Source organism: Corvus cornix, chromosome 11 (assembly GCF_000738735.6).
Source record: "Corvus cornix cornix isolate S_Up_H32 chromosome 11, ASM73873v5, whole genome shotgun sequence".
Lineage (NCBI taxonomy): Eukaryota > Metazoa > Chordata > Aves > Passeriformes > Corvidae > Corvus > Corvus cornix.
Genome location: NC_046341.1, coordinates 7976295 through 7990266, shown reverse-complemented (window position 1 = coordinate 7990266; position 13972 = coordinate 7976295). Strand labels below are relative to the sequence as shown.

Sequence of the window (13972 nt, the reverse complement as noted above, 5' to 3'; positions counted from 1 at the left end):
TTCTGTTTTTTTCCTTCAATCTCGTCTAGTCTTTGTTTCTTCATCTCTATTTTCATTTCGTTCTTCCGTATATTTTCCTTGATCTTCTCTATTTTTTCTTTGTACTCCTGTATTTTTATTTCATTCTTCTGTATTTTTTCTTTGATATCCTGCATTTCTTCTTCAGTGTTCTTAATTTTTTCTTTGATCGCCTGCATTTTCTCTTCGTTCTTCTGCAATTTTTCTTTGTATCTCTGTATCTTTTCTTCCTTCTTCAGTAGATGTTTTTCGTCATCCCGCTCGTTAGCCGCAAAGCTCAGTTTCCCCATTACGTCTCCTACCTCCTCAGTCGCTGGGGCAGCTGAGGTGTGAGTGGGAAATGAGAGATTTCGGGCAAAAACTGACTACAGCTGCTGAGAGAGGCGAGGGACCGGCTGCCGCCTTCCCAGCGGGCTGAGCACGCCCAGGCTCGGCTCCTCGCGTCCCCGGCACCGGCGCTGGCTCCCCAGTGTTGCCCTGCGTGGCTGTGGGGCCGCGGAGGCCGCTGAGGGGCTCCGGGGGCCGTTGAGAGGCTGCGGTAACCGCTGAGGGCCTGCGGGGCGGCTGAGGGAGTGCGGGACCGCTGAAGGGTGGCGGGGTCCCCTGAAAGGCTGCGGAACCGCCGAAGGGCTGCGGGGCCGCTAAGGGGGTGCGGGAGCCCTGAGGGGCGGCGTGGGTCGGCGGGGCCGTCAAGCCGCGGTGGCCCCGGAGGGGGCTCCTCGTCCCCCCGAAGCGGCGCCTCGCCCGCCTGAGGCGACAACGGTCGGGGCGGGGCCAGGGCGCGTGCTGAAGGAGGGGCCAGGCTAGGCCACGCCCCCTCACCGGGAGAGGGGCGTGTCCCGCTGGGGTGACGTCACGGAAGCGCTGATTTGCATACGCCGTGCGTGCCGCGGGGCGGGCGGGCAGACGCCGGAGGTGGCGGATCCAAGATGGCGCCGTGCGGACGTGTCCGGAGCCGCTGCCCGGGCCCGGCGCTGCTCCTGCTGCTGGCGCTAGCGGCGCGGCCGGCGGCGCCCAGCCCTGCTGTCGGCCTTGCGGGTGCCGGCGGTGCCCCGCCCGGACCGGGGCAGCCGGTGGGGCCGGGCGCGGCCGTCCCGCGGAATGCCCGCGGCGGCGGGTCGGGCAGCGGGTGGAAGCTGTCGGAGGAGGCGGTGTGCCGGGAGGACGTGGTGCGGCTCTGCTCCAAGCACAGCTGGGCCAACAACCTCGCCGTGCTCGAGTGCCTGCAGGACGTCCGCGAGGTGAGGGTCGGGCCCGGGGCCGGGCCGGGCCTGCCCGCGGCTGCGAACAAAGAGCGGGGTCCGCGCCGCCCGCGCCCCGCCGTGCCGCCGCCCCGCGTTTCCCTCATGGTTTGTGTTTTAAAAATTGGAGTTTGCGCTGCGGAGCTCCGTGAGAGGAGCGAGCTAGCTGCGGGGTGGATGTGAGGGCTCCGGAGAGCAGCTCCTCTTCATCTGCAGCTCGGGGCTCCGCGCTGCCGCCCGCGCAGCGCCCTCCGGGCTGGCAGAGCTCTCGGAGGGATGGCTTTGTGTTCTGGCTCTGGTGCCTTGCGGGGTTATTCGTTTCCAGAGGTCTGGGAGAGCCCAGCCCGCGTAGTGCTGAGTGAAGGCGCCGTGCTCGTAGCAGCAGCGACCTGAGGAGGTTTTTTTCACGTTCAGGTTCCCACCTTCGCCTAGAACTCGGCTGTAGAGGCGGCTGGTTTCCAGTCCTTGGCTGTGTGTGTGTGAAACTCGATATACAATCATTAGACCTGGGTGACTTTATTGGGAGGTTAACGGGGCAGCCTGTGTTAAACATTTGTCGTGCGCGGCTTTAAGTCCAGCTCGAGAAAAAACTGAGTTGCCACCTTCGAGTCTTCCAGCTCCATCCTTTCATTCATTCCTGGACTCAGTTTGAAGCAGCGTTTGGGGGACGTGCCTTTGGTGAGCTGTTCTGGTCTTGAGGTCTGTGTAATCCTTGGCTTCTCTGCTGTGAAGTGCAGGAATGCTAGGCTGGGTCAGTTTTAATGGTGTTTTGCCCAGTTGGGAATGCAATTAGGAAAAACCTGGGCTCGTTTCTCATCCCTTATTATGGGGACAGCAGATGGCAGTGACAATGGTTACTTTGACCGAGGGGAGTCTTGAACCAGTAAGTGTCAGTGATTACTTCTGGCTTAAAATGCAAAGCTAATTTAGATTTTTATCTAACTTCACGTTTTAATTTTGGGGGGTAGTTAGTAAGACCCTCGTGGTAGGTGTTTTAAATGAGTCCTACTGCAACATCTGTCACAGTTATGAAACGCTCTGATAATATGCTTTATGAATAACTTGCCCTTTGCTGTTTCTTTCACCTGTCTGGGATCTTTTGGCCCCCTTGCAGGGAGGCATCCTATCCGAGAGGATTTCGGAAGCTGACCTCACAAGCAGTGGCTCACAAGCTGCCAGCCTGCCAAAAAAGCAAGCTCTTGTTGTTCCTTTCTTTCCAGTAGCATAGCCCCTCCCTACTTTTTTCATAGTTCCAGTGCTTGTTGGTTTTCTGCCATTTTAGCAAGGTAAACCCTTTTGTGGTCTAATTTATCGGTTTTCTGCTGGAATAGTTTTGTCATTTTTCTGAGTTAAAGCACAGAAGAGGGTGAGTGCAGGGCTGGGACCCAGGGCTGTGCAGGGAGAGGGAAAAATATCAAATCGAAGATGAAGGAATGCTATCATGCTTTATTTTCAGCGAGTACAAACCTTTATGTTGGCTCTGCATATCTCCTGAGAACTCCACTCTATGAATGTTATGTCTGCTTGTGGTTTTCCTTTTCCTATTCCTAAGCCTGCCTTGATGTCAGTAGTTTGCTGGCTGTTGGTCTTGTCTAGCTGTAGTGCTGCCTGACGCCCAGTGCTGAAGGTGAATCTTTTCCTGGGTGACATTCCAGGCATCGACAGGACATCTCAGGGCTCTTTTGGATTGAGTTTTCTCTCTGAAGGTGCCACTCTGCAGCCTTGCCCTTATTTGTCTGTTACCCTGGAAAGAGCACTGTCAGCTGGTCTTAACCCTCAATGGTTTGCCCCCAGTAACACTGATGTGATGGGCTGCATCCTGACGTAAAAATGACTTCACAGAGTGCTGCGCTGAGAAACTAATTAAAATAGCTAACTTCTGTGTAGCCCTACTGTTTAACACTTGATATTTAGGTTTTGAATAAAAGTCATGAGTTGTAAACCCTGGGTAGCATTTCAGCTGATAGGGAACGGGGTCAGATGTTGTCTCAGACGTTTCCTTTGCGTTGGAGGTGACAGCGGAGGAAATAAGTGACGTATTGGCCGTTGTTGATATAACTTTTACTTTTGACTTTAGAGCATCTGACTGCTTGTTTGGATGATACCAGAAAAGTGTCAATTACATTTTAAAATGGGTGAGGATCTAGTCTGAGTCATACAGCCCACTTAAAACCAGTCAGGCTATAGTAAATGGATATTTGGGGGAGTTGTTTTGTGTGTGATACTGTCAGTGAGGACAGTGTGTGGACACTGCTGCAAGTAGCAGGTAAGATTTTTAGATGCAGTTAGGCTCCAGAAGCAGCCTTTTTTCTATAGGTGTTTAAGGTAATCTTACTTTTCTCATAAGAAGTTTCTCTAAAGTGGAGAAAAGTTCATCTTGAAACTGGGAGTGTTACTATTAGGATTGTCCATTGATCTTTCTTAATGTGATGTAGGTAAGCTAGGACACTTCTAAATATGAATAACCAGGAGAAACAACTACTTGAAACGTTCCTTTTGAGTCCGTAAAATATAGAGAAAAGAGAAGGTGTGCTTGTTTCATTAGTCAGTGTGAATGCAATCGCATGGTTTCAGTATCTGCTGTTTTCTAGGTGTGCATGTCTTTAAAGTACATCATCCCTTGCTTTCATTGGGTAGTTCTGAATCTAAAGGAACAGGAGTGTTGAGTTGGTGGTTGACTGGTACAGGAGCCCAACTCGTAAGGCAAATGTTGAAAGAAGTAGTTTAACACAAATATTCAGTAAAGAATGGTGTGACACAAAGAAAATATTAAAAAATCCCCCAAACTCCATACCCAAAACCCTACACAAATGAAAAAACCCACCCAAACCGAACCCCCAAATAGTAAATGTTAAATTTTGGTTTTGAGCGATCATTTGTAGACTGTCAATTTAAAGTATTATCAAAAGAGTTATTTAAGCACGGTGTACTTTTAGAATTCTTGAAGAAAAAGTAGTCAGATCCCCAGACCGATATCAAATACTTTTTACCACTTATTTTTCCACTGAGTCAAAGAAATGTTTAATTAATGTAGTGCAGAGTCCTCTTTCCTTTTGTAGTAGAAGGATGGGAAGGATGCTCCTTGATTGGAGAAGGAAATGGTCATGGTTAGAGCTACTCATCTTAAACATTTTTGGCCATAATCAGAAAATAGAATAAACCACATTTTTTTGGTGTGTTTTGCAGATGAATTAACTTCCTTCTAGTTAGAAGTATTCGTGCACTGGATATATTGCAGTTTTGAGTGACTTAAATTTTGTCATCAAGATTTTAATTATTATTCACCGAATACTATGTCATGATATAAAAACAGTAGAATGGGGTCGAGTGTATTTATATTTGTAAAGACCATGTTCCAAAGTGCTTTTTTCCTGAAAGGATTCAGGTTGCGAGCCTGTTTCTGGAAAGACTTCAGAGCTTGCATTTCACTGAACATAGGCTGTAGCCTTTAAACCCTTTTTTTGTGGGCTTCCTGCTAAAGTGATTTGCATGGTGGTTAAAGTATAAATAAACCCATGAAATATTAATATATTTTCTAGGTAACGATTTTTGCTTGATTAATGATGATTTGCATTTGAAGCATGAGTGAGTTGTTGAATTTGAGGTGGGAAGCATTAAAAGGGATGAAAATAATCTTAACCAGTGTGGTTCTCTTATCTGGTTTACTAGTGGAGCATAATTTTACAGTTAAAACCTATATTACATCTGGTTAATTGGTGAGTGAATTTGATACCATAATTGTTGAGCTTTGCTTGCAAAGACTGTGCAATATTTAAAGCATTATATTGTTCCGTGTAATGCTAATGCATTATAGGCTAAGTATTTTTTCTAAGATCAAATGATTGTGGTTAACCTGGGATTAGAGATCAAAGTTTTGGCCTCCTGCTACTTTCTTCATCCTGAATGGTTCTGTTTCTTTGGTAGCACCTTTATAGCAAAGACAGTGTAATTGAGCCTGAATGCGCTGCCTTCTGGAAAGAATAGGGCTCTCTCAGTGTTGAGGATTGGATTGAGAAGAAAACAAGTTATCGTGACAGCTGTGTATTTCAAGAATAGTATTTTTCCTGTTATTTCAGGATTGTAGTCGGTGTAAAAGGCCAGGAAATTCATTTGATGTGACTTAATGGACTAGGGAGCATGTACCATTTGATGGGCTGGGAACTGTCACATTTCTTCCATTTAAATGTTTTATTCCTTGCACTCGGTGTATTTGAGCTCCTTAAGTGATCTGATAAAATAGTGTCAGTGAAATGACTTGTTTTAAAATTATAGATGACGAATATAAACCAGACAGTAATGCATTGGAGTCTTCATCTCTTTTGGTAATTGTAGGAAAAGTTGTGTGTGCTCAGGCCCTGTCCTGGTTTCATAGTGTTTCTACCTTTTTGGCAAACGGATTGGAAATGTAAAGGCTTCCCTGAAGCTTTTTGCTCACACTGAGGTAGATGAGTGTGATCTGTCACAGTAGCTTATTTTATTTTATTTTTCCTCTTTTTATCTCCCTAATTTATTGAGTTAAAGGTCAAAGGTTTTATTTTGACTCGACATAAGACATTATGTCATATTTGCACACGTACTCCTGTTATTATGTCTCTCTCAGCTTTCCCGTGCACAGGTGGAGGCTGGCGTTTAAAGTACCCTTTTTGAGATGTGTCATTTGTGGCAGCAGATGACTGGTTACCTGTCCAGAGCTGTAAGTAATTGAGAGCTGTGGATTAAACATAGCGTGAGGGTAGGCTAGTTCTTAGGAAATGCAGATGGTGAAGACACTCTTGAGAGGGTCGACCATCTCTTTCAGCAGTTACGGGTTTTTTTCCACAAAATCTCCAGGCATTCTCCCTGGCCTTCAGGGAGAGCTGTTTTAAGAAACTGCCTGTTTCTCGGGTTGATAAATCCATGGTTGTGGGATGGAGGCTGTTCTGGTTCTCTAATCGTTACTATTGCAAAGGAGCAGGCAGTTAGTATTCCAGTGGTGCTCTTACAGTGCCTACAGCATTATCATCTGGTTCACATATCAACGCTCAAAGGGTTGGGATTTTTTAAAGGCAATGATCAGAAACCTGAAAGATGTACCTTAAGCCTTGCCAAGGGCTTTGCTTACATTTTCCCTTCTTTCTAAGGGATATTGACCTGGCGATCATTCAAAGTCTGAAAAGGACACAGGAGTTTAAGAACTGTTGCATTCCTGAAAAAAATAAAAGGGGAATTCTTACCAATATAGTTGGAGTTGAGCTAACTTAAAGGAAAAATGTGTTGCAATTCTGAGAGATTGAGTTAATTATTGCTCTGTAACTGGACTCCGAGTTGAAGCCTGTGACATCTGAATTAGAAATTTTCAGATACCATTCTGTCTTAAATGGAGTTTAATGAAGAATTTATGACAGTTTGTGGTAGATGCAGATTACTTTGAGTGGTCAGGATAGTCCCTCCTGCTTCTCACATTCATGAAATGGAAGATGGACTATCCAAGAAGAAGAGAGTGGCTCGACCTAGGATTAAGGATTGAGATGATTAAGTTTTGAAAACCACATGAGCAACAGGAAGGCAAGGCTGGAACACTGAAGGTTTTTCTCCTGAGGCTTGGCTTCTTCGCTGAGATTAGCTGCATTTTTATTCTGAAGTTCTCGTTTTCCCTTGTGTTTGGATAGTGTAAGCTCAGTTTCCTCCTGGCTTTTGTAGTTAAATCTTAAAGTAAAATACTAAATATACTTTACAAGTTTGGGGGTTTTTTTTAGGCTGGTTACTTTGGCATCAGCCTTTGGCTTCATCTCAGGATGTAGCAATATTTAAAAGTGCTCTTTTCTTCTGGCTGAAGACATGTGTGAGCTCAATAGAGAGGAAGATGGTCTCTCTCATGCCAGGTCCTGGACTTACTGTCTTGTGAACAGAACATTGAGCATAGCTTCTCAGTTGTCCATATCCTTAGCTGCACTTTTTGTTATCAGAGAGAGTTACTTTTGTGTTTTTTTTGGGGATGGGTCTTAATTCTGTGCTGTTCTTGGCAGGCTGGTACTTGTGGTAGCTTGTTGTCTATCAGTTTGGCCTGGGATGTTTGGCTCAATAAAAGAGATTATCTTACAGGTCTCCTTCCTCCAGCAGGCTGGCACTGCTGGCCTGCTGTGGCTCTGCATACCAAGGAGAAAAGGAATGGAAATACCAGGGGAGAAATAAAGTTTGATGCAGGCTGTGCAGCCTGGGCTTGGCTCAGGGTGCAGTGAGAAAGCTGTGTGTGGGGAGGCGATTTACTGAGCCAAATAGCTGAATATATTGAAAAGCAAAGACTCGGTCAGTTGTTACAGTAGAGACAGGTACAGCTAGGTTGTTTTGCATGCACTCTCTTCTCCCTTATACTGGAGGAAAGACAATCTCTCTGGTGCTGCTTTGGGTTGTCATGGTTGGAACAGAATGTTTTGAGGAAGGATTCTTCTTGGCAAATAAAGTGCTGTATTTGTTTTCTAGTACAGAGATGACTAGGTGTTCCTTGTAGTGTAGCTTTCCTGCATGCATGCACCACTTTTCCAGTGGATTCTGCTTATTTGGTCTTTGGAAAATGCACACTTGCTTTGGAAAAAGCTTTGCAGTTATTCTTCCTAATAATATACCCCAAAGAATTGGATGAATAAAAGGTCTAGGTAGTCGCCTTTTTATTTGAAATCTTGCTTTAAAATAGTTTTTTCTTTTTGATCTTCTGACTAATTCAGTTTTAAAGTATGTGGAGTTGGTTGCTATGGCACTAAAATTTTTCAATTCTGTTAGCTGATAATTTTCTGTTATCGTAGGATACCTTGATTTTCTGGATGTTCAGCTTATCAGTATCCATCACAGTGCATTAGGTGAAGAGCAGAGATCCTACTTTCCCTGGGTACCAGCTTGTGGCATAATTGCAACCTTTTTTCAAGACAGGAGATGAAAACCCATCCTGTTCCACTTTTGAGCAGGGGTGACATTCATAGAAACGGTCCTGGAACGCTGGTATCTGAATGTCTGCAGCTCTGAGCTGAGAAATCTCCTTCAGGAGTTAGAGGTGTCTTTTTTCTCTGTGCTGCCTTTAGAGTTTTTGTGCATAAGTTTATTTAATTTTATTCCTTTAGATAAATGTGTCTTTTAGATCTTACAGCTTTGTGAGCTTAGATTTCCCGTGTTTGCATTAGAGTGCGTTTCTTGTTTGTAATGTCTACAATTTTGCCTTAAACTGAACACCTGATGCCTTTAGTAACAGTAGGCTAAAGACTAATGGTACACATGGAATGTCCCTTTTGCCAAGTAACACCATAGGGAAAAATGACCATCATCATGCAGGACAGGAATGACTATTTGCTGCATTTGTTATTTTTTGTGCATCTTTGCCTGAAACAATGCATTGCTGAGAAGTGCTGAGGTGGCAAAAGGTAGTTAATGTAATAAGTTTTCATGGTTTCTCTACATACCTGAAGTATTTTACTCCTTTCCAGTTAGTGGTAGAACTGTGTGCTCTTTTGTGAAAAACTTCTTTTAGTTTCCTTAGGTGATTCTCAGGAGTTTTGAGTCTCTTTTAGAGAATGCAAGTGGTTATGCTGATGTAATTAAGTGCTTGTATGTCACAGTGTGGGTTAATACCAAATAGCTCTTACAGCCCTGCTATGCAAAATCAATCAGGCAAATGTGCTGTCTTTTGTTTAAAAAATAATGACTAGCTTAATCTGGTAGCAAGTTTGCTGTCTAGATCTTTTGAATCTTAATAGGAAGCTCACCAGCCTTCATCATGCTCAGTAGTTTGCTAATTGTGGCTTTCTTTTCTAGACTGTTCTGTTATTGCAGGGTAAAATACTTTGCACCAAGTGAACTGCAAAACAAACTCAGCAGAGCATGCATTCTTCTAAGTGTTGAAGTAATTGCTCTACAAAAAGGTTTTGATGGAATTAAACAAAAGACAACAAACCCAAACCTGCTTGGCTTGTAGACCTTCTGTGACAGTCCAGACTTGATTTGAGCTGAGTCAACTTTTGTTAGTCTGTTCTCAGCTGAGTTGAAATAAGATCTGGAAGGAGCTTGCAGTCAGCTCTTTCCTTACCAATTGAATTTTTGGCTTATATCTGTCTCTGTGGCCTATCTGTGTACGTCACAAAATCAGAAAAACTAACTACTTTCAAGTAAAATCACTGCAATGCTGCAGTTGTCATAATCTGCAACAGGAATTGTTCATGAGACTGCAGTTCTTCAGCTGTGTTCATGGTGATCTAAACAAATCAATATTAATGTGATCCTCTTGTAAAATTCAGACAGGCTGGTCAGAACTGTCTCCACTTATACAAGGTCCTGATTAACTGCAGGTGCAGAGAACTGTTGACTCTAGTTTTATTTGTCAAGCGTTTTGTTTTGCTGTTCGCTTATGACGTTGTGTTGACTTGGATGCTTTTTTGGTCGTAGAATTATAGAACCATAAGAGTGGTTGGAAGGGACCTTAAAGGTTGTCTCGTCCCAAGCCCCCTGTCATGAACACAGACACCTTCCACTAGATCAGGTTGCTCCAAACCCCCCTGGATTCCAGGAATGAGGCATCCACAACTTCTCGTCAACCAACAGCCCCAATTCCTGCCTTGACTGTTCCTTTTGAACTGCTTCTAGGAACACACCATATTTTTGATGCTTCAACATCTGAGATGTGTGAGGGGTGAGATGCTGGATCTCTCACCGTGACACAGGTATTCAAATTTGTGGTGACATCTGTCTTAACTTACTGAAGCCTATAGAGCTGACTGTGCAGCAGAGGTCAGAGATTTTATGAATGTAGTAACATTGCTTACTTTTTTAACTGGAGGCTTCCAGGCAGTGATCAGTAGCCGTCTTCTCTTGTTTCTGATCAGTTGTGTGAAGCAACACCAGGTTTTAAAGCCAAAAAGAGAAAATGCTGAAACAGTTTATGTTGTAAATCTTTCCTGCATTTTTATGAAACAGAATGCTGGAATGGGACTCCCATGGTGAATGCTTGTCCTGTCTCTAGGAATCGCCTGGGAGGGTGTGCTTCTAGGGAACATTTCCCTGAACTGATTCACATCTCTAAAGATGTACGCTCATTTTAATATTACTGTTAATAGCCTTAATTAGATGTATATGTCCTACTAGCTGTAGGAAGGATGGTTTTCTGTACTTCCCTCACAGAACACAAAGCTTTGCAGTGTTTCATATTTTTGCTTTGTGGTCTGTGGTTTAGCAGGCACCAAACATATGGTGTACCATCACTGATAATACTCTCACCTCTGACTCCAGAAATAGCAGCACTGTATAGGGCAGAGTTGCCTGGAATAATGCAGTTTGTTCCAGCTCAGACACGGCAGTGTGGCTTGAGCTTGTCCACATCAAACCCCTCTCACGTGCTCTGGGGCTATGTTGGCTTCCTTTCCACGAGCAGCTCACAGGTAAGGCTTACACGAATGGGAAAAGCATACAACAGACCACAAACTACAGGGTTTTTGGTTTCCCTCCCCTCCTCCAGGCATTTGTGAAGTCTTCCAGCATCCTCTTGTAAAAGCCATAGTCTAAACTTGTTCTACTAGGGAGGGTGCTGATGGAATTTAAATTCTTCTCTTTGTATGTCAGCTCTTCCCAAAGTAATTTCCTCAAATACTTTCCTCCCTTGAGGCATTTCAGTGAAACCCATCATGACTTTGTGATGCTCTCCAAGATTATTTAGTAAATGTTATCCTCTAATGTCAGTTTTATTCACTAGGGTTCAGTATCTCAGACTTAGTATACTTGAAAAAGGCATTTTCTGAAAACTTTCTGAGAATGCTGGAGAGCTCAGGTAGGCTGTGTGGTGCTGGCATGAAGCTGGGTGAAGGATTCAACTTGAATTTCTCTGTCGTATAGTTAAAAGAGAGGATGGGGTCAGTGCTCTAGTCACTTACCTGCTGGGTTTTGCCCCACCACAGCTGTATTCTCCAGTGTGGTGTCTGGATTGGTTTAGGGAAAATGGAATAGGACAAACGTTTCTGTTGCTTAGAGCAGTACATCATGAATAACTTTAAATACCATGGCAGCATATTGTTGCCATCTTAAAGTGATCATTTGTCTGTTGAGAGATGGAGTTTGATCTCTGACTGTAAACACTTCTACTTTGCCTACTGGGATCACAAATTTGGAATTGGGATCCTGTCTAGGAGATCAGAGTTTTAGGTTAAAAAAAAAAATCCCCTCTGTGAACCTAATATGAAGCTATTTAAACAAGAATGATAAAAAAGGAAGATGTTAAGAGATGGTAGCAGAGTAGCTTAGAGGTTATTAGGCATTACAATATTGGAGAATACTTGTATATCTTAAAATCTTTGTCTCAGGTTTTAAGGCAGAGTATTGTTTCATACACCGTGATTGTTATGATTTTAAATTGGGGCAGAAGAATCTTTCCAAACTGAACTTTTTTCCTTAGCAGCCATTTAAATTAAACTTGTGGAGGCTGGCTAATATTATGATCCACTATTCTGGGAGCCAGTGATGCTGAAAGTACTCCTAAATAGCCCTTCTGGGCTTTAGTATGGCTTTCTAAGTTCTTTGTATGTTGCACACTTTTTGTAGCATTAAAAGCTGTAAAATATATCAAAAGATCATATTTGAAGAGTGTCTAAAGTAATGCCTCAAAGCTGTCAAAACACTGCACATGAGTAAAATTTGGGCAGTGTGAGTACAGTGCTATTTGCTCCCACATTTATAGAGCTTGTTACTTTGTTCTACCTTCTTTTGGGGTTTGATCCATTGGTAGCACTTCACACCTGAATCCAGGCCTTCAGAAGAGCTTCTTTCTGGTGAATCTGAAGCCATATGGACAGGGAAGCTGCATGGGTTGTTAGGAGATGAGTGTCTTTATTGGAGGAGGTTGGGGAAGGTGGAGAATTGAACAGCACAGCCACTGTGCCAGTCATGAAGCCACCTGGAAACAAAGGGAGGGAAAATGATGTCAGGGTTATTCCCTTGTAGAAGCTGCTGTGCAGAAGCTCAGAGGATCCAGTCACAGGCAGACAGTGCTTTTTGCTGTTGTTTTCCAGCTGGGACTCTTGCTTCTCATGGGATACTAGAGCAGCAGGCTTGTGTTGAGCATCTGAGCCTGTAGCTGTCATTAATAGCTAAGGTGGGCACTGTTCTTGTTTGGTTGTTGTTTTTTTTAGCATGGACTTTTTCATATCATTCAAATGAACAATCCAAAGCTATGCTAAGTCAAGTTATCTAATTAGACTTTCCAGAGCAAGGTCCAGGAACAATCATTCCAGCCTGTTCTTGTGCGGAAAGTACATATTTTCATAGAAATAGACTGTAATATTCCTGATAACACTGATAAAATTACAGAATTGGTGGTGATGGTGAATGCAGTAGCGGGAAAAAATTATTCATTTTACAGAGAAAGAAACAAGAGGCTTTGATTAGAATTTCTTGGATCCTGTGGCATATTGCTGGAATTTTGACCATGGAAGTATTTATCTTGAAGTTCCAAGGTTTTAAGTTGGATGTGGTAACAGCAGAACGATGTTGCTTTTCCCTGGAAGAGGTACATGATCAGGTGAAACTTCCAGAATAACAATGACTTGGAGAGTGTAGAAATGCTTTCTATGCTGGTGTTCCAGGTGGTGGTAGTTGTTAGCGGCCCCCTTACTAAAGCACATCTTGCACCTTTCTCTGAGAATTGCCACAGCCCTGGTGTGAGCAGAACAACTTCCATGTCAATTACCTTTCCTGTGGAGTTACCTGTAGAGTCATCCAGTTTGCCTGGATGAGAAATGTGTTAGGATCCTGTGACACTTTGGGAGCTGCTGGTTCAAATAACTGTGCTTTGGTTTCCTCAGCTACAGTACTTGGCAGCAGTAGAATGGTGTACAGGCTGAAGGCGTGGGCTGACAGTGAGTCTGTCTCCCTGCCGTGAACAGAGGTGAAGTTTGGTTGAGTTTGTTGTTTTTGCTTTTCAGCATGACATGTTCCATAACAGTTGAGCTTTGCCCCTACAGTCTTGGGAATGAGTAGTGTCTCTTCTTAATTGTGAGCAGATTGCATTGGGGTTTTTAAAAATTAGTCTCTCACCTGAATGATTCTGTAATTCTTTGTTCTTCCTTACAATAAAAGATATGAACGCGTTTAACATTTAGTGGCAAGACTTGCTGTATCAAAAGATAAGAGGGCACTGGGTGTCAATCTGAGTTACTTGATGTTCCACATTCTTTCTTACAGTCTGTTGCTAGCTTTAATCCATGAAAAATGCTTTGTAAAAATATGGAACAATTTCTTTTGCCTGTAGCATCTCAGTGTCTTAAAAACATTGTGGGTTTGAAATGGTGCTTCATGCTTCTTTTAGAGCAAATCTGCTACATGTTTTTGTCCAAGAGGAATTATAGGACTAAAAGAGTAGTAATATGCTATTTCAGTACGAAAATGCCTGAGGGTCTCCTGAAACAGAAGTGTGGAGTAGAATGTTACTGACCTGAGGAATGTATTTGTTCTTAGTTTTGATATTCACATGCCTGGTAAATATTTGGGATTTGATTGCCATAGGCATTCTTCTTTCCAGAAAACTGCAGCTCCTCCTTTTAATGTGACAGAGATACCCTGGGAGTAGTTGTGGAGGAGGGAAGGGGCACAGGCAGCTTGTCCTCAAATTCTCTAGACGATGTGTCTTGCCAATTTTCTGGCAAATGTTTATGAAGTCACATGTAAACTGCAACAGTTGATGGATCTACTTGGGAGTGTAAGAGCCTGAG

At 43.6% G+C, this 13972-nt stretch overlaps 1 protein-coding gene across 1 annotated transcript in view; it reads left to right on the top strand.

The window, feature by feature from the left end:
• Window positions 1–942: 942 nt before the first annotated feature.
• The window catches only part of GLG1 (golgi glycoprotein 1), an 84141-nt gene continuing 71111 nt past the window's right edge, over window positions 943–13972 (top strand). Inside the window, exon 1 of the mRNA XM_039558182.1 lies at window positions 943–1259. Coding sequence (XP_039414116.1) covers window positions 948–1259 — 312 coding nt within the window. The 5' untranslated portion in view covers window positions 943–947. The remainder of the gene's footprint in view (window positions 1260–13972) is intronic.